The 18,001-nt window shown below is 52.2% G+C and overlaps 4 protein-coding genes across 4 annotated transcripts in view; 3 read left to right on the top strand and 1 right to left on the bottom strand.

The window, feature by feature from the left end:
* The window catches only part of STXBP6 (syntaxin binding protein 6), a 208,256-nt gene that overhangs the window by 100,278 nt on the left and 89,977 nt on the right, over positions 1–18,001 (bottom strand). The window lies entirely within an intron of this gene.
* On the top strand, positions 2,424–5,135 carry LOC135989045 (inositol 1,4,5-trisphosphate receptor-interacting protein-like 1). Its single transcript, XM_065635555.1, has 3 exons — positions 2,424–2,491; positions 3,431–3,883; positions 3,920–5,135. The coding sequence occupies exons 1-3, from the start codon at positions 2,424–2,426 to the stop codon at positions 5,133–5,135; spliced, it is 1,737 nt and encodes a 578-aa protein (XP_065491627.1).
* On the top strand, positions 8,201–10,912 carry LOC135989044 (inositol 1,4,5-trisphosphate receptor-interacting protein-like 1). The gene is made up of 3 exons (XM_065635554.1): positions 8,201–8,268; positions 9,208–9,660; positions 9,697–10,912. The coding sequence occupies exons 1-3, from the start codon at positions 8,201–8,203 to the stop codon at positions 10,910–10,912; spliced, it is 1,737 nt and encodes a 578-aa protein (XP_065491626.1).
* LOC135989043 (inositol 1,4,5-trisphosphate receptor-interacting protein-like 1) lies at positions 13,982–16,693 on the top strand. Its single transcript, XM_065635553.1, has 3 exons — positions 13,982–14,049; positions 14,989–15,441; positions 15,478–16,693. The coding sequence occupies exons 1-3, from the start codon at positions 13,982–13,984 to the stop codon at positions 16,691–16,693; spliced, it is 1,737 nt and encodes a 578-aa protein (XP_065491625.1).

The following is an 18,001-nucleotide window of genomic DNA, read 5'->3' as shown; positions in this document are numbered from 1 at the left end:
CAAGGAATGCTGCGTTGTGAGTGCCCGGGCATTACTTCTCTGGGGAAGGCAGGCATAGGGTACTGACTGCTCAGCTGCCACGGAGTCAGGGAGCATTTTGTCGAAGAGCTGATGTGGTGGGCTCTGGTTTCAATGATTCTTTCACTAAGGCTCCCTCCAGTCCCAGCTCTTGCACTGGGGCCATCCGAGTAATTTCTCACCCCCGCACAGCTGGGCACAGTACCTGTGTGCCACAGGCAGCCTAGAGTGGCTTCTGTGGGAGCCGTCCGCAAACCAAGATCTGGGAGCCCAACAGCATTGACCCTGGGCAATCCCAGGGATGGTCACAGGTTCAGATACCAGTTGAGCATATTATTATTATTATTATTATTGTATGACCACATGACAATAATGAGGATCCACAGCACGCACTCAATCACAAAAACCGGAACAAGAGGTCTCTTCCACTCAAGGATACTCAGCAGAAAAAAAATGGCTTGCCTGGGGTGGGCAAGGGCTCACTCAAAGATATATCTGGAAGAAGTCACTCACCGGAGAGAAGGTGAGGGCCCTGAGTCCCAGGAAGTCTCTGTAGAGAGCATCCCAGTCTAAGGGGAGAGCTCTGTTCACAGACCTGCCCCTCCAAGAAGACCATCCAAAAGGGGTCTTTGGCACGGGCCCCGTTTTATAGCCTGCTTGGAGCTGTGCTCATTACGAGCACAGCCCACAAGCTTCTTAGCTTCTCTGGGCATCTCCTTTGTAAAGGACCCTGTCTATTGACCCTTCCTGCCCCCCAAATGGGGGGAGGTGAATGTGAACAGTCACCGTGCCCTGAGATGGGGGGACGTGACTGGCTGCACACTTTGGCACCAACCTAGCCGTGCAGATGAGGACAGGCACAGTGGGGCACAAAAGGTGCTGAAGAGCCATCAGCTGCCCCATTGAAAGCTCCGGATCTCATTGGGGGATGTGCAACTGCCACCATCACCCACCCCTTGTGTCATGAAGGCACCAAGAGCCCACCCATGACCAGCAGCACAGAGGGCAGCACAGCAAGGCAGCTGATCCCATCTCACGGGACGGGATCTCAAGGAGCAAAGCACCCATGGGTCACGTCACCAGATTTTAAGTTTTGTAAGGGTTTGTGGGAGCTTCTCTCTGCTTTCTAGAGGGACTGACTAAGTCTTGCCAAAGCTGAATGCCAGTGCAGGTGTTGCAGTGATACTGATACACTTTGCGAATACGTCGCTCAGGACACAGTCCCACGTTTTTTCTTTGTCTACAGCTATTATTAGAGCCATGGAATGGCTATTTCTAAGGAAAAGGTTTTAGACTGTTCTCTCCTTACCCCAAACATCTCTATTTCGGTTTTGGTTTCTTGTTTTGGTTTCTTTATTCTTTTTTTCACTTTTAGACAGGATACATGTTCTTGAAATTATGCCAAGATTTAGGCAACACGCATCTTATATCTTCTTGAAACACATCATCTCCCATGTTCTCAGCATAACATCCTTTGAAGTTCTTTCTGAATACAGAGTATTTAAAATTTATTCATTTGCACTTTCCCCCCCTCCCATTAGCTAAAGTGTTTATTAGGACTGATTAACCTCAAGCAGAAGCTTTGTTTCTCTGTGCAACTCTATTAAGACCACACTCACCTAGTTAACAAGAAAAAAATAAACCAAAGCACATACACACAACAAAAAACCACACCCACAGAAACCCCCAACACACACCTTGGGCTTAAATAATATTCTTGTATAATACCTGTCTCTCACAAAGAGACAATTTTACAGAGTCAAGAGTAATTTTTTTCTAGATTGGAAGCTAGGTATACTTCTGAATCTTCTCTGCACAAAGCACTAGTCATACCACAGCAATGAATCCATAGAACTCCACTCAAAAAGTTCAAGTTCAGAAGCAAACCCACAAATACTAAACCCAATAAACGAAACAAAACGTTTCTAAAGACCACCCTGTCATCAATTTGAACAGGAATCTCTGGGCACTTCCACAAAATATACTATAATCTGTTAGTAAAAAGAAAAGAGAAATACGAAATGGAGAAAAGATTAAATAACCGTCGTTGGACAAAGACTTTAATTAAACAGATCATTATAACAACAAGGATAAGTTCCAACTTACAATGCTATTACTAGTTTCCTAATTACACATATTTTATTATACGACAATACATGCGTCTATACCCCGTACTGTATAATTTGATTTAAAGCTATTTTCCTTATTTGCAACATAACGAAGATACCCTTGCACGCGTTCAGTAGTACTGTACGGTAGCTGTACTTCCATCTTGTGTAAGGTAAAGTAAACCTAAAAGCCATACAGAGTAACATGACAAGAATGACCAAAGATTGCGCAGGGAAATTTTTCAGTGCGAAAGTATCGTTTTTCAATCTAGACCAAAGAGCTAAACGTTGGCAAGGATGAAGGCAGGGGAGAAGTACATTCTGGGTCCTAACTTCAAGAAAAGCACGAAGATGACGAAGAGGGAGTAACGACTCTGTTTTCTTTACAATTTCTCACAGTAACTACAAGGCATCCAATTAAGTGAATCAAAAAAAGGGAACAGGCAACTCAAACCGTGTAACTACTGACACAAAACACTAGGAAACCTAGATGAGTTTAAACGTCGATTACACAAGCTGACAAAAAAAGGACTGTCAAAAAAATTAAGTATAAAGATCCAATATCAAGTTCAGTAAGTCTACGGATTTAGGAAGGAGCTAGAAAACATGCGAGTGGGTCTATTAAGATGTGTTTTCCCTTTCCTTGTCTTCCCTCTCCAAATACTCCATGATTAGCCAGTCTACAAGAAATTGCAGCGAGATGGATCCTTCTCAGTAACCAGTCACAAACAAACTCTTCCTTACAGGTGAGCACTGACTAAGCTATTCAATCAAAACCCACTACAGAATCAAATCCCAAACTGCGGAATCCTATGTGTCTTTGCAGGTTACCAAGTGCTCAGTTGACTTCAAGGGAAAACAAAAAAGTACTGTGAGAATTTAGCGCTAGAGTTACGTTATGGTTCGACTCGATCACCCCGACAGTCTCTTCCAACCAAGACGATTCTGTTCCACGATTCTAATTTCTCAGCTGCCTTCAGCAAAGTCCTCAGAGGACTCCAAAAGGCTGGCCAGCAGGCGCGGCCGTGACGCGCTCTGGCGCCTGTGACATCAGAGGGGACGAGTCCTCACGGGGCAGTTACCGGGGCGCCAGCAGCAGCGCTGCCCCAGTAAAGCCTGGGCCAGCGGTGAGTGTGCAGGCGGGGGGAGGCTGGGCTGGACAAGGGCTGGGGCTGAAACCTGGGCCCTTGGGGGTGGGTTCTCACCCTCCAGCCATGGCCCAGCCGCTCGCGGGAACGAACGCCTTGGGCAGGGCGCGGTGCCGCCGTCGGGGCTGGGCACAGGCCTTCCTTGCTGCCTCCCAGCTGCCTCGGCCCCTCTCCTACCCGCCCCCAGCTCCCTGCGGCCCCCGTCCCCGCTGCCCGTGCCGCCAGCTCCCTGCCGCCCGGCCCCGCTGAACCCCTTCTCTCGCTCCTCCTGCAGGCCATGGCTGCCATAAAATTACTCTTCTGGTTCGTGCATACCCTCACTCACAACGTGCGGGGGGTCGGCGACGAGCTGGATGAGGCCACGCGCGAGCGCATGCGGCAGCGTGCAGAGTTCCTGAGACAGGAGATGACTCGGCTGTGGCAGGAGGTGGAGGAGATGAGCCAGGAGCAGAGGACCAAGGAGCAGAGCATCCAGGAGCAGAGCGGCTTTGCCTGGGGAGCCCTGCTCCTCTCTGCCTTGCAGCAGTGGCAGTTCTGGGCCGTTGCTGGAGGCCTGGCCCTGCTCTTCGGACTCGGCTGCTGGCTCAGGAAAAGGAGCCGTGAGCCTGAGCCAGATAGGAGCAGCAGCAGCAGTGAAGACGAGAGCTCCAGCGGCGACAGCGAGCCGGTGGAGGAGGAGGAGGACGAGGAGGAGGAAGAAAGTGAAGAAGAAGATTTTGATGATGTGAGCGAGAAGAGCAGAAGAATTGCAAAGCGCATCCGGTGGCCAGTGCAGAACCTTGACTACAGACGCCAGGTGGTGGAGGATCTAGTGGGCAACCTCCTTTATGCCATCCACCTGTACTCGTCCAATCCGTTCTTCCCAGTGCTGCCATCTGCCATCAAGGTGGGCAGCACCTTTGAGGGCTGGAGTCCCCGTGAGGACGATGCCGTCTACCGCCTGCTCGTTCCCCTGAAGCCCCCCCGTGGGCACATCTTCCACCTGGAGCTGGGCACCGCAGGGGAGACGCCGGCGTCGCATTCCCGCGTCCGCGTGGAGTTGGTGTGCACCTGCAGCGGGGAGCAAGCAGTGGAGAACACGCTGTGCTTCCTCCACCACCCCCAGGAGGAGCTGAGGAGAATTCAGCACCCCAGCCTCCTAGACACCCTCTGCACCGGCCCCTACCTGGATGTGCAGAAAACTGCCCAGTGGTTCCAGGACTGCGTGTCCTCATTCTGGGGCTTTGTGCCTCGGGCACGGCGCTACAAGCTAAACGTGCTGCCCTCCGAGCGCTTCTGCAAGCTGCTGCTGCTGAGGAAAGCCTCCAGGAGAACCCTCTTCATCGAGATCGTGTTTGGGGTGCGGCAAGGCGACTCGGACGTCTTCCTGAGCAGCCAGCGTGCACGGCACATCTTCACCCAAAGCACCACGTGGGTAGACAGCTACGCTGTGGCAGAGATGAGGTTCTTCAGGAGTTTTGCCAGGCAGACCCCGCCTAACAGCTTCCACCTCAAATGCCTGCAGCTCTGTGCCTACGTCAGTCTGGACACAGCCTTTTCCACTTACACCTTGAAGACGGTTTTCATGCACCTCCTGAACACCAGACCCCCGTCAGCCTGGCGCAGGAGGCATTTCCTGCTGCGCCTACAGGATATCATGATGTACCTGCGTGCCTGCCTGATGGAGAGACGCCTCGATGACTTCTTCTTCGGCAATAAGGACATGCCTCAAGAGATCCTCTTGCCCCCAGCCTTCGAAACGGCTGAGCCACTCAACCTCTTCCAGCACCTGGCGCAGGATCCTGCCGCCCATGCCGAGGCACTGCATGAGTTCAGTGAGCTGCAAAATCGGCTCACAAGACTGCTCTACCACGGACAGTGAAAGACGTCTTCATGCACGGAGCTGTGTCTCTGGGGCTCACACGTGATGGCAGAGAACACCGCGTGCAGGAAAGAAAAAGAGGGGAGAACGTAGGACACAGAAAAGAAAGGGAAAATCCTGTGCAGCAGCCCTCTGCCCAGAGCAGCAGCCTTCTCCTCTTGGCGCTCTCCCCAGCGCCGTAGCCGGGGACGACTACACTGGCGACAAAGAGGACTTCTGCCCTGCTCTCTGGTCACACTGTCACAGCCAGCATGGCGTGTGGGCCCAGAGACTCCTGCCGAAAGCTCTGGCCGGGCAGGGACCAGGAGAGAGGCAGCGCTGACGTGCCTCTGCGCGTTCACTGGGGTCCAGGTGGAGAATCGGGGCATCCCAGACACTCCCCAGGGAGCTGGTGTCGCAGAACTGAGCACGGAGAACACGCTGCTCTCTCAGCCGTGGAAATGGCTGCCACACCTGCCCTCCACAGCAAAAGCATCCTCTGGGACGTGGGACCTGACGCAGCTTAAGAGGCCATCGCAAGGAGGCTTGTGACAGAGACTCCGTTACCACTGGCACAGCGACTGTCCTCCCTCTTCGAGAGAGGCCATTCCACTCCTTCTGGGAGCTTTACTTTGTGCAAAGCTGCCAATAAACTCTGTGTTTCAAGGAATGCTGCGTTGTGAGTGCCCGGGCATTACTTCTCTGGGGAAGGCAGGCATAGGGTACTGACTGCTCAGCTGCCACGGAGTCAGGGAGCATTTTGTCGAAGAGCTGATGTGGTGGGCTCTGGTTTCAATGATTCTTTCACTAAGGCTCCCTCCAGTCCCAGCTCTTGCACTGGGGCCATCCGAGTAATTTCTCACCCCCGCACAGCTGGGCACAGTACCTGTGTGCCACAGGCAGCCTAGAGTGGCTTCTGTGGGAGCCGTCCGCAAACCAAGATCTGGGAGCCCAACAGCATTGACCCTGGGCAATCCCAGGGATGGTCACAGGTTCAGATACCAGTTGAGCATATTATTATTATTATTATTATTGTATGACCACATGACAATAATGAGGATCCACAGCACGCACTCAATCACAAAAACCGGAACAAGAGGTCTCTTCCACTCAAGGATACTCAGCAGAAAAAAAATGGCTTGCCTGGGGTGGGCAAGGGCTCACTCAAAGATATATCTGGAAGAAGTCACTCACCGGAGAGAAGGTGAGGGCCCTGAGTCCCAGGAAGTCTCTGTAGAGAGCATCCCAGTCTAAGGGGAGAGCTCTGTTCACAGACCTGCCCCTCCAAGAAGACCATCCAAAAGGGGTCTTTGGCACGGGCCCCGTTTTATAGCCTGCTTGGAGCTGTGCTCATTACGAGCACAGCCCACAAGCTTCTTAGCTTCTCTGGGCATCTCCTTTGTAAAGGACCCTGTCTATTGACCCTTCCTGCCCCCCAAATGGGGGGAGGTGAATGTGAACAGTCACCGTGCCCTGAGATGGGGGGACGTGACTGGCTGCACACTTTGGCACCAACCTAGCCGTGCAGATGAGGACAGGCACAGTGGGGCACAAAAGGTGCTGAAGAGCCATCAGCTGCCCCATTGAAAGCTCCGGATCTCATTGGGGGATGTGCAACTGCCACCATCACCCACCCCTTGTGTCATGAAGGCACCAAGAGCCCACCCATGACCAGCAGCACAGAGGGCAGCACAGCAAGGCAGCTGATCCCATCTCACGGGACGGGATCTCAAGGAGCAAAGCACCCATGGGTCACGTCACCAGATTTTAAGTTTTGTAAGGGTTTGTGGGAGCTTCTCTCTGCTTTCTAGAGGGACTGACTAAGTCTTGCCAAAGCTGAATGCCAGTGCAGGTGTTGCAGTGATACTGATACACTTTGCGAATACGTCGCTCAGGACACAGTCCCACGTTTTTTCTTTGTCTACAGCTATTATTAGAGCCATGGAATGGCTATTTCTAAGGAAAAGGTTTTAGACTGTTCTCTCCTTACCCCAAACATCTCTATTTCGGTTTTGGTTTCTTGTTTTGGTTTCTTTATTCTTTTTTTCACTTTTAGACAGGATACATGTTCTTGAAATTATGCCAAGATTTAGGCAACACGCATCTTATATCTTCTTGAAACACATCATCTCCCATGTTCTCAGCATAACATCCTTTGAAGTTCTTTCTGAATACAGAGTATTTAAAATTTATTCATTTGCACTTTCCCCCCCTCCCATTAGCTAAAGTGTTTATTAGGACTGATTAACCTCAAGCAGAAGCTTTGTTTCTCTGTGCAACTCTATTAAGACCACACTCACCTAGTTAACAAGAAAAAAATAAACCAAAGCACATACACACAACAAAAAACCACACCCACAGAAACCCCCAACACACACCTTGGGCTTAAATAATATTCTTGTATAATACCTGTCTCTCACAAAGAGACAATTTTACAGAGTCAAGAGTAATTTTTTTCTAGATTGGAAGCTAGGTATACTTCTGAATCTTCTCTGCACAAAGCACTAGTCATACCACAGCAATGAATCCATAGAACTCCACTCAAAAAGTTCAAGTTCAGAAGCAAACCCACAAATACTAAACCCAATAAACGAAACAAAACGTTTCTAAAGACCACCCTGTCATCAATTTGAACAGGAATCTCTGGGCACTTCCACAAAATATACTATAATCTGTTAGTAAAAAGAAAAGAGAAATACGAAATGGAGAAAAGATTAAATAACCGTCGTTGGACAAAGACTTTAATTAAACAGATCATTATAACAACAAGGATAAGTTCCAACTTACAATGCTATTACTAGTTTCCTAATTACACATATTTTATTATACGACAATACATGCGTCTATACCCCGTACTGTATAATTTGATTTAAAGCTATTTTCCTTATTTGCAACATAACGAAGATACCCTTGCACGCGTTCAGTAGTACTGTACGGTAGCTGTACTTCCATCTTGTGTAAGGTAAAGTAAACCTAAAAGCCATACAGAGTAACATGACAAGAATGACCAAAGATTGCGCAGGGAAATTTTTCAGTGCGAAAGTATCGTTTTTCAATCTAGACCAAAGAGCTAAACGTTGGCAAGGATGAAGGCAGGGGAGAAGTACATTCTGGGTCCTAACTTCAAGAAAAGCACGAAGATGACGAAGAGGGAGTAACGACTCTGTTTTCTTTACAATTTCTCACAGTAACTACAAGGCATCCAATTAAGTGAATCAAAAAAAGGGAACAGGCAACTCAAACCGTGTAACTACTGACACAAAACACTAGGAAACCTAGATGAGTTTAAACGTCGATTACACAAGCTGACAAAAAAAGGACTGTCAAAAAAATTAAGTATAAAGATCCAATATCAAGTTCAGTAAGTCTACGGATTTAGGAAGGAGCTAGAAAACATGCGAGTGGGTCTATTAAGATGTGTTTTCCCTTTCCTTGTCTTCCCTCTCCAAATACTCCATGATTAGCCAGTCTACAAGAAATTGCAGCGAGATGGATCCTTCTCAGTAACCAGTCACAAACAAACTCTTCCTTACAGGTGAGCACTGACTAAGCTATTCAATCAAAACCCACTACAGAATCAAATCCCAAACTGCGGAATCCTATGTGTCTTTGCAGGTTACCAAGTGCTCAGTTGACTTCAAGGGAAAACAAAAAAGTACTGTGAGAATTTAGCGCTAGAGTTACGTTATGGTTCGACTCGATCACCCCGACAGTCTCTTCCAACCAAGACGATTCTGTTCCACGATTCTAATTTCTCAGCTGCCTTCAGCAAAGTCCTCAGAGGACTCCAAAAGGCTGGCCAGCAGGCGCGGCCGTGACGCGCTCTGGCGCCTGTGACATCAGAGGGGACGAGTCCTCACGGGGCAGTTACCGGGGCGCCAGCAGCAGCGCTGCCCCAGTAAAGCCTGGGCCAGCGGTGAGTGTGCAGGCGGGGGGAGGCTGGGCTGGACAAGGGCTGGGGCTGAAACCTGGGCCCTTGGGGGTGGGTTCTCACCCTCCAGCCATGGCCCAGCCGCTCGCGGGAACGAACGCCTTGGGCAGGGCGCGGTGCCGCCGTCGGGGCTGGGCACAGGCCTTCCTTGCTGCCTCCCAGCTGCCTCGGCCCCTCTCCTACCCGCCCCCAGCTCCCTGCGGCCCCCGTCCCCGCTGCCCGTGCCGCCAGCTCCCTGCCGCCCGGCCCCGCTGAACCCCTTCTCTCGCTCCTCCTGCAGGCCATGGCTGCCATAAAATTACTCTTCTGGTTCGTGCATACCCTCACTCACAACGTGCGGGGGGTCGGCGACGAGCTGGATGAGGCCACGCGCGAGCGCATGCGGCAGCGTGCAGAGTTCCTGAGACAGGAGATGACTCGGCTGTGGCAGGAGGTGGAGGAGATGAGCCAGGAGCAGAGGACCAAGGAGCAGAGCATCCAGGAGCAGAGCGGCTTTGCCTGGGGAGCCCTGCTCCTCTCTGCCTTGCAGCAGTGGCAGTTCTGGGCCGTTGCTGGAGGCCTGGCCCTGCTCTTCGGACTCGGCTGCTGGCTCAGGAAAAGGAGCCGTGAGCCTGAGCCAGATAGGAGCAGCAGCAGCAGTGAAGACGAGAGCTCCAGCGGCGACAGCGAGCCGGTGGAGGAGGAGGACGAGGAGGAGGAGGAAGAAAGTGAAGAAGAAGATTTTGATGATGTGAGCGAGAAGAGCAGAAGAATTGCAAAGCGCATCCGGTGGCCAGTGCAGAACCTTGACTACAGACGCCAGGTGGTGGAGGATCTAGTGGGCAACCTCCTTTATGCCATCCACCTGTACTCGTCCAATCCGTTCTTCCCAGTGCTGCCATCTGCCATCAAGGTGGGCAGCACCTTTGAGGGCTGGAGTCCCCGTGAGGACGATGCTGTCTACCGCCTGCTCGTTCCCCTGAAGCCCCCCCGTGGGCACATCTTCCACCTGGAGCTGGGCACCGCAGGGGAGACGCCGGCGTCGCATTCCCGCGTCCGCGTGGAGTTGGTGTGCACCTGCAGCGGGGAGCAAGCAGTGGAGAACACGCTGTGCTTCCTCCACCACCCCCAGGAGGAGCTGAGGAGAATTCAGCACCCCAGCCTCCTAGACACCCTCTGCACCGGCCCCTACCTGGATGTGCAGAAAACTGCCCAGTGGTTCCAGGACTGCGTGTCCTCATTCTGGGGCTTTGTGCCTCGGGCACGGCGCTACAAGCTAAACGTGCTGCCCTCCGAGCGCTTCTGCAAGCTGCTGCTGCTGAGGAAAGCCTCCAGGAGAACCCTCTTCATCGAGATCGTGTTTGGGGTGCGGCAAGGCGACTCGGACGTCTTCCTGAGCAGCCAGCGTGCACGGCACATCTTCACCCAAAGCACCACGTGGGTAGACAGCTACGCTGTGGCAGAGATGAGGTTCTTCAGGAGTTTTGCCAGGCAGACCCCGCCTAACAGCTTCCACCTCAAATGCCTGCAGCTCTGTGCCTACGTCAGTCTGGACACAGCCTTTTCCACTTACACCTTGAAGACGGTTTTCATGCACCTCCTGAACACCAGACCCCCGTCAGCCTGGCACAGGAGGCATTTCCTGCTGCGCCTACAGGATATCATGATGTACCTGCGTGCCTGCCTGATGGAGAGACGCCTCGATGACTTCTTCTTCGGCAATAAGGACATGCCTCAAGAGATCCTCTTGCCCCCAGCCTTCGAAACGGCTGAGCCACTCAACCTCTTCCAGCACCTGGCGCAGGATCCTGCCGCCCATGCCGAGGCACTGCATGAGTTCAGTGAGCTGCAAAATCGGCTCACAAGACTGCTCTACCACGGACAGTGAAAGACGTCTTCATGCACGGAGCTGTGTCTCTGGGGCTCACACGTGATGGCAGAGAACACCGCGTGCAGGAAAGAAAAAGAGGGGAGAACGTAGGACACAGAAAAGAAAGGGAAAATCCTGTGCAGCAGCCCTCTGCCCAGAGCAGCAGCCTTCTCCTCTTGGCGCTCTCCCCAGCGCCGTAGCCGGGGACGACTACACTGGCGACAAAGAGGACTTCTGCCCTGCTCTCTGGTCACACTGTCACAGCCAGCATGGCGTGTGGGCCCAGAGACTCCTGCCGAAAGCTCTGGCCGGGCAGGGACCAGGAGAGAGGCAGCGCTGACGTGCCTCTGCGCGTTCACTGGGGTCCAGGTGGAGAATCGGGGCATCCCAGACACTCCCCAGGGAGCTGGTGTCGCAGAACTGAGCACGGAGAACACGCTGCTCTCTCAGCCGTGGAAATGGCTGCCACACCTGCCCTCCACAGCAAAAGCATCCTCTGGGATGTGGGACCTGACGCAGCTTAAGAGGCCATTGCAAGGAGGCTTGTGACAGAGACTCCGTTACCACTGGCACAGCGACTGTCCTCCCTCTTCGAGAGAGGCCATTCCACTCCTTCTGGGAGCTTTACTTTGTGCAAAGCTGCCAATAAACTCTGTGTTTCAAGGAATGCTGCGTTGTGAGTGCCCGGGCATTACTTCTCTGGGGAAGGCAGGCATAGGGTACTGACTGCTCAGCTGCCACGGAGTCAGGGAGCATTTTGTCGAAGAGCTGATGTGGTGGGCTCTGGTTTCAATGATTCTTTCACTAAGGCTCCCTCCAGTCCCAGCTCTTGCACTGGGGCCATCCGAGTAATTTCTCACCCCCGCACAGCTGGGCACAGTGCCTGTGTGCCACAGGCAGCCTAGAGTGGCTTCTGTGGGAGCCGTCCGCAAACCAAGATCTGGGAGCCCAACAGCATTGACCCTGGGCAATCCCAGGGATGGTCACAGGTTCAGATACCAGTTGAGCATATTATTATTATTATTATTATTGTATGACCACATGACAATAATGAGGATCCACAGCACGCACTCAATCACAAAAACCGGAACAAGAGGTCTCTTCCACTCAAGGATACTCAGCAGAAAAAAAATGGCTTGCCTGGGGTGGGCAAGGGCTCACTCAAAGATATATCTGGAAGAAGTCACTCACCGGAGAGAAGGTGAGGGCCCTGAGTCCCAGGAAGTCTCTGTAGAGAGCATCCCAGTCTAAGGGGAGAGCTCTGTTCACAGACCTGCCCCTCCAAGAAGACCATCCAAAAGGGGTCTTTGGCACGGGCCCCGTTTTATAGCCTGCTTGGATCTGGCTGTGCTCATTACGAGCACAGCCCACAAGCTTCTTAGCTTCTCTGGGCATCTCCTTTGTAAAGGACCCTGTCTATTGACCCTTCCTGCCCCCCAAATGGGGGGAGGTGAATGTGAACAGTCACCGTGCCCTGAGATGGGGGGACGTGACTGGCTGCACACTTTGGCACCAACCTAGCCGTGCAGATGAGGACAGGCACAGTGGGGCACAAAAGGTGCTGAAGAGCCATCAGCTGCCCCATTGAAAGCTCCGGATCTCATTGGGGGATGTGCAACTGCCACCATCACCCACCCCTTGTGTCATGAAGGCACCAAGAGCCCACCCATGACCAGCAGCACAGAGGGCAGCACAGCAAGGCAGCTGATCCCATCTCACGGGACGGGATCTCAAGGAGCAAAGCACCCATGGGTCACGTCACCAGATTTTAAGTTTTGTAAGGGTTTGTGGGAGCTTCTCTCTGCTTTCTAGAGGGCCTGACTAAGTCTTGCCAAAGCTGAATGCCAGTGCAGGTGTTGCAGTGATACTGATACACTTTGTGAATACGTCGCTCAGGACACAGTCTCACGTTTTTTCTTTGTCTATAGCTATTATTAGAGCCATGGAATGGCTATTTCTAAGGAAAAGGTTTTAGACTGTTCTCTCCTTACCCCAAACATCTCTATTTCGGTTTTGGTTTCTTGTTTTGGTTTCTTTATTCTTTTTTTCACTTTTAGACAGGATACATGTTCTTGAAATTATGCCAAGATTTAGGCAACACGCATCTTATATCTTCTTGAAACACATCATCTCCTATGTTCTCAGCATAACATCCTTTGAAGTTCTTTCTGAATACAGAGTATTTAAAATTTATTCATTTGCACTTTCCCCCCCTCCCATTAGCTAAAGTGTTTATTAGGACTGATTAACCTCAAGCAGAAGCTTTGTTTCTCTGTGCAACTCTATTAAGACCACACTCACCTAGTTAACAAAAAAAAAATAAACCAAAGCACATACACACAACAAAAAACCACACCCACAGAAACCCCCAACACACACCTTGGGCTTAAATAATATTCTTGTATAATACCTGTCTCTCACAAAGAGACAATTTTACAGAGTCAAGAGTAATTTTTTTCTAGATTGGAAGCTAGGTATACTTCTGAATCTTCTCTGCACAAAGCACTAGTCATACCACAGCAATGAATCCATAGAACTCCACTCAAAAAGTTCAAGTTCAGAAGCAAACCCACAAATACTAAACCCAATAAACGAAACAAAAGGTTTGTAAAGACCACCCTGTCATCAATTTGAAAAGGAATCTCTGGGCACTTCCACAAAATATACTATAATCTGTTAGTAAAAAGAAAAGAGAAATACGAAATGGAGAAAAGATTAAATAACCGTCGTTGGACAAAGACTTTAATTAAACAGATCATTATAACAACAAGGATAAGTTCCAACTTACAATGCTATTACTAGTTTCCTAATTACACATATTTTATTATACGACAATACATGCGTCTATACCCCGTACTGTATAATTTGATTTAAACCTATTTTCCTTATTTGCAACATAACGAAGATACTCTTGTACGCGTTCAGTAGTACTGTACGGTAGCTGTACTTCCATCTTGTGTAAGGTAAAGTAAACCTAAAAGCCATACAGAGTAACATGACAAGAATGACCAAAGATTGCGCAGGGAAATTTTTCAGTGCGAAAGTATCGTTTTTCAATCTAGACCAAAGAGCTAAACGTTGGCAAGGATGAAGGCAGGGGAGAAGTACATTCTGGGTCCTAACTTCAAGAAAAGCACGAAGATGACGAAGAGGGAGTAACGACTCTGTTTTCTTTACAATTTCTCACAGTAACTACAAGGCATCCAATTAAGTGAATCAAAAAAAGGGAACAGGCAACTCAAACCGTGTAACTACTGACACAAAACACTAGGAAACCTAGATGAGTTTAAACGTCGATTACACAAGCTGACAAAAAAAGGACTGTCAAAAAAATTAAGTATAAAGATCCAATATCAAGTTCAGTAAGTCTACGGATTTAGGAAGGAGCTAGAAAACATGCGAGTGGGTCTATTAAGATGTGTTTTCCCTTTCCTTGTCTTCCCTCTCCAAATACTCCATGATTAGCCAGTCTACAAGAAATTGCAGCGAGATGGATCCTTCTCAGTAACCAGTCACAAACAAACTCTTCCTTACAGGTGAGCACTGACTAAGCTATTCAATCAAAACCCACTACAGAATCAAATCCCAAACTGCGGAATCCTATGTGTCTTTGCAGGTTACCAAGTGCTCAGTTGACTTCAAGGGAAAACAAAAAAGTACTGTGAGAATTTAGCGCTAGAGTTACATTATGGTTCGACTCGATCACCCCGACAGTCTCTTCCAACCAAGACGATTCTGTTCCACGATTCTAATTTCTCAGCTGCCTTCAGCAAAGTCCTCAGAGGACTCCAAAAGGCTGGCCAGCAGGCGCGGCCGTGACGCGCTCTGGCGCCTGTGACATCAGAGGGGACGAGTCCTCACGGGGCAGTTACCGGGGCGCCAGCAGCAGCGCTGCCCCAGTAAAGCCTGGGCCAGCGGTGAGTGTGCAGGCGGGGGGAGGCTGGGCTGGACAAGGGCTGGGGCTGAAACCTGGGCCCTTGGGGGTGGGTTCTCACCCTCCAGCCATGGCCCAGCCGCTCGCGGGAACGAACGCCTTGGGCAGGGCGCGGTGCCGCCGTCGGGGCTGGGCACAGGCCTTCCTTGCTGCCTCCCAGCTGCCTCGGCCCCTCTCCTACCCGCCCCCAGCTCCCTGTGGCCCCCGTCCCCGCTGCCCGCGCCGCCAGCTCCCTGCCGCCCGGCCCCGCTGAACCCCTTCTCTCGCTCCTCCTGCAGGCCATGGCTGCCATAAAATTACTCTTCTGGTTCGTGCATACCCTCACTCACAACGTGCGGGGGGTCGGCGACGAGCTGGATGAGGCCACGCGCGAGCGCATGCGGCAGCGTGCAGAGTTCCTGAGACAGGAGATGACTCGGCTGTGGCAGGAGGTGGAGGAGATGAGCCAGGAGCAGAGGACCAAGGAGCAGAGCATCCAGGAGCAGAGCGGCTTTGCCTGGGGAGCCCTGCTCCTCTCTGCCTTGCAGCAGTGGCAGTTCTGGGCCGTTGCTGGAGGCCTGGCCCTGCTCTTCGGACTCGGCTGCTGGCTCAGGAAAAGGAGCCGTGAGCCTGAGCCAGATAGGAGCAGCAGCAGCAGTGAAGACGAGAGCTCCAGCGGCGACAGCGAGCCGGTGGAGGAGGAGGAGGACGAGGAGGAGGAAGAAAGTGAAGAAGAAGATTTTGATGATGTGAGCGAGAAGAGCAGAAGAATTGCAAAGCGCATCCGGTGGCCAGTGCAGAACCTTGACTACAGACGCCAGGTGGTGGAGGATCTAGTGGGCAACCTCCTTTATGCCATCCACCTGTACTCGTCCAATCCGTTCTTCCCAGTGCTGCCATCTGCCATCAAGGTGGGCAGCACCTTTGAGGGCTGGAGTCCCCGTGAGGACGATGCTGTCTACCGCCTGCTCGTTCCCCTGAAGCCCCCCCGTGGGCACATCTTCCACCTGGAGCTGGGCACCGCAGGGGAGACGCCGGCGTCGCATTCCCGCGTCCGCGTGGAGTTGGTGTGCACCTGCAGCGGGGAGCAAGCAGTGGAGAACACGCTGTGCTTCCTCCACCACCCCCAGGAGGAGCTGAGGAGAATTCAGCACCCCAGCCTCCTAGACACCCTCTGCACCGGCCCCTACCTGGATGTGCAGAAAACTGCCCAGTGGTTCCAGGACTGCGTGTCCTCATTCTGGGGCTTTGTGCCTCGGGCACGGCGCTACAAGCTAAACGTGCTGCCCTCCGAGCGCTTCTGCAAGCTGCTGCTGCTGAGGAAAGCCTCCAGGAGAACCCTCTTCATCGAGATCGTGTTTGGGGTGCGGCAAGGCGACTCGGACGTCTTCCTGAGCAGCCAGCGTGCACGGCACATCTTCACCCAAAGCACCACGTGGGTAGACAGCTACGCTGTGGCAGAGATGAGGTTCTTCAGGAGTTTTGCCAGGCAGACCCCGCCTAACAGCTTCCACCTCAAATGCCTGCAGCTCTGTGCCTACGTCAGTCTGGACACAGCCTTTTCCACTTACACCTTGAAGACGGTTTTCATGCACCTCCTGAACACCAGACCCCCGTCAGCCTGGCGCAGGAGGCATTTCCTGCTGCGCCTACAGGATATCATGATGTACCTGCGTGCCTGCCTGATGGAGAGACGCCTCGATGACTTCTTCTTCGGCAATAAGGACATGCCTCAAGAGATCCTCTTGCCCCCAGCCTTCGAAACGGCTGAGCCACTCAACCTCTTCCAGCACCTGGCGCAGGATCCTGCCGCCCATGCCGAGGCACTGCATGAGTTCAGTGAGCTGCAAAATCGGCTCACAAGACTGCTCTACCACGGACAGTGAAAGACGTCTTCATGCACGGAGCTGTGTCTCTGGGGCTCACACGTGATGGCAGAGAACACCGCGTGCAGGAAAGAAAAAGAGGGGAGAACGTAGGACACAGAAAAGAAAGGGAAAATCCTGTGCAGCAGCCCTCTGCCCAGAGCAGCAGCCTTCTCCTCTTGGCGCTCTCCCCAGCGCCGTAGCCGGGGACGACTACACTGGCGACAAAGAGGACTTCTGCCCTGCTCTCTGGTCACACTGTCACAGCCAGCATGGCGTGTGGGCCCAGAGACTCCTGCCGAAAGCTCTGGCCGGGCAGGGACCAGGAGAGAGGCAGCGCTGACGTGCCTCTGCGCGTTCACTGGGGTCCAGGTGGAGAATCGGGGCATCCCAGACACTCCCCAGGGAGCTGGTGTCGCAGAACTGAGCACGAAGAACACGCTGCTCTCTCAGCCGTGGAAACGGCTGCCACACCTGCCCTCCACAGCAAAAGCATCCTCTGGGACGTGGGACCTGACGCAGCTTAAGAGGCCATCGCAAGGAGGCTTGTGACAGAGACTCCGTTACCACTGGCACAGCGACTGTCCTCCCTCTTCGAGAGAGGCCATTCCACTCCTTCTGGGAGCTTTACTTTGTGCAAAGCTGCCAATAAACTCTGTGTTTCAAGGAATGCTGCGTTGTGAGTGCCCGGGCATTACTTCTCTGGGGAAGGCAGGCATAGGGTACTGACTGCTCAGCTGCCACGGAGTCAGGGAGCATTTTGTCGAAGAGCTGATGTGGTGGGCTCTGGTTTCAATGATTCTTTCACTAAGGCTCCCTCCAGTCCCAGCTCTTGCACTGGGGCCATCCGAGTAATTTCTCACCCCCGCACAGCTGGGCACAGTACCTGTGTGCCACAGGCAGCCTAGAGTGGCTTCTGTGGGAGCCGTCCGCAAACCAAGATCTGGGAGCCCAACAGCATTGACCCTGGGCAATCCCAGGGATGGTCACAGGTTCAGATACCAGTTGAGCATATTATTATTATTATTATTATTGTATGACCACATGACAATAATGAGGATCCACAGCACGCACTCAATCACAAAAACCGGAACAAGAGGTCTCTTCCACTCAAGGATACTCAGCAGAAAAAAAATGGCTTGCCTGGGGTGGGCAAGGGCTCACTCAAAGATATATCTGGAAGAAGTCACTCACCGGAGAGAAGGTGAGGGCCCTGAGTCCCAGGAAGTCTCTGTAGAGAGCATCCCAGTCTAAGGGGAGAGCTCTGTTCACAGACCTGCCCCTCCAAGAAGACCATCCAAAAGGGGTCTTTGGCACGGGCCCCGTTTT

The sequence above is a fragment of the Caloenas nicobarica genome, chromosome 5, assembly GCF_036013445.1.
Source record: "Caloenas nicobarica isolate bCalNic1 chromosome 5, bCalNic1.hap1, whole genome shotgun sequence".
Taxonomy (NCBI): Eukaryota; Metazoa; Chordata; class Aves; order Columbiformes; family Columbidae; genus Caloenas; species Caloenas nicobarica.
The sequence above is the reverse complement of the archived record's forward strand: the minus strand, read 5'-3'. Positions and strand labels throughout refer to the sequence as shown.

What these genes read in the sequence shown, in the direction of transcription:
- LOC135989043 (XM_065635553.1), top strand. Translation starts at nt 13,982, where the DNA reads ATGAAGGCAGGGGAGAAGTACATTCTGGGTCCTAACTTCAAGAAAAGC. An exon ending in ACGAAGATGACGAAGAGGGA is followed by an intron (nt 14,050 to 14,988) that starts GTAACGACTCTG and finishes GCTGCCTCCCAG; the next exon opens with CTGCCTCGGCCCCTCTCCTA. An exon ending in AAAAGGAGCCGTGAGCCTGA is followed by an intron (nt 15,442 to 15,477) that starts GCCAGATAGGAG and finishes TGAAGACGAGAG; the next exon opens with CTCCAGCGGCGACAGCGAGC.
- LOC135989044 (XM_065635554.1), top strand. Translation starts at nt 8,201, where the DNA reads ATGAAGGCAGGGGAGAAGTACATTCTGGGTCCTAACTTCAAGAAAAGC. An exon ending in ACGAAGATGACGAAGAGGGA is followed by an intron (nt 8,269 to 9,207) that starts GTAACGACTCTG and finishes GCTGCCTCCCAG; the next exon opens with CTGCCTCGGCCCCTCTCCTA. An exon ending in AAAAGGAGCCGTGAGCCTGA is followed by an intron (nt 9,661 to 9,696) that starts GCCAGATAGGAG and finishes TGAAGACGAGAG; the next exon opens with CTCCAGCGGCGACAGCGAGC.
- LOC135989045 (XM_065635555.1), top strand. Translation starts at nt 2,424, where the DNA reads ATGAAGGCAGGGGAGAAGTACATTCTGGGTCCTAACTTCAAGAAAAGC. An exon ending in ACGAAGATGACGAAGAGGGA is followed by an intron (nt 2,492 to 3,430) that starts GTAACGACTCTG and finishes GCTGCCTCCCAG; the next exon opens with CTGCCTCGGCCCCTCTCCTA. An exon ending in AAAAGGAGCCGTGAGCCTGA is followed by an intron (nt 3,884 to 3,919) that starts GCCAGATAGGAG and finishes TGAAGACGAGAG; the next exon opens with CTCCAGCGGCGACAGCGAGC.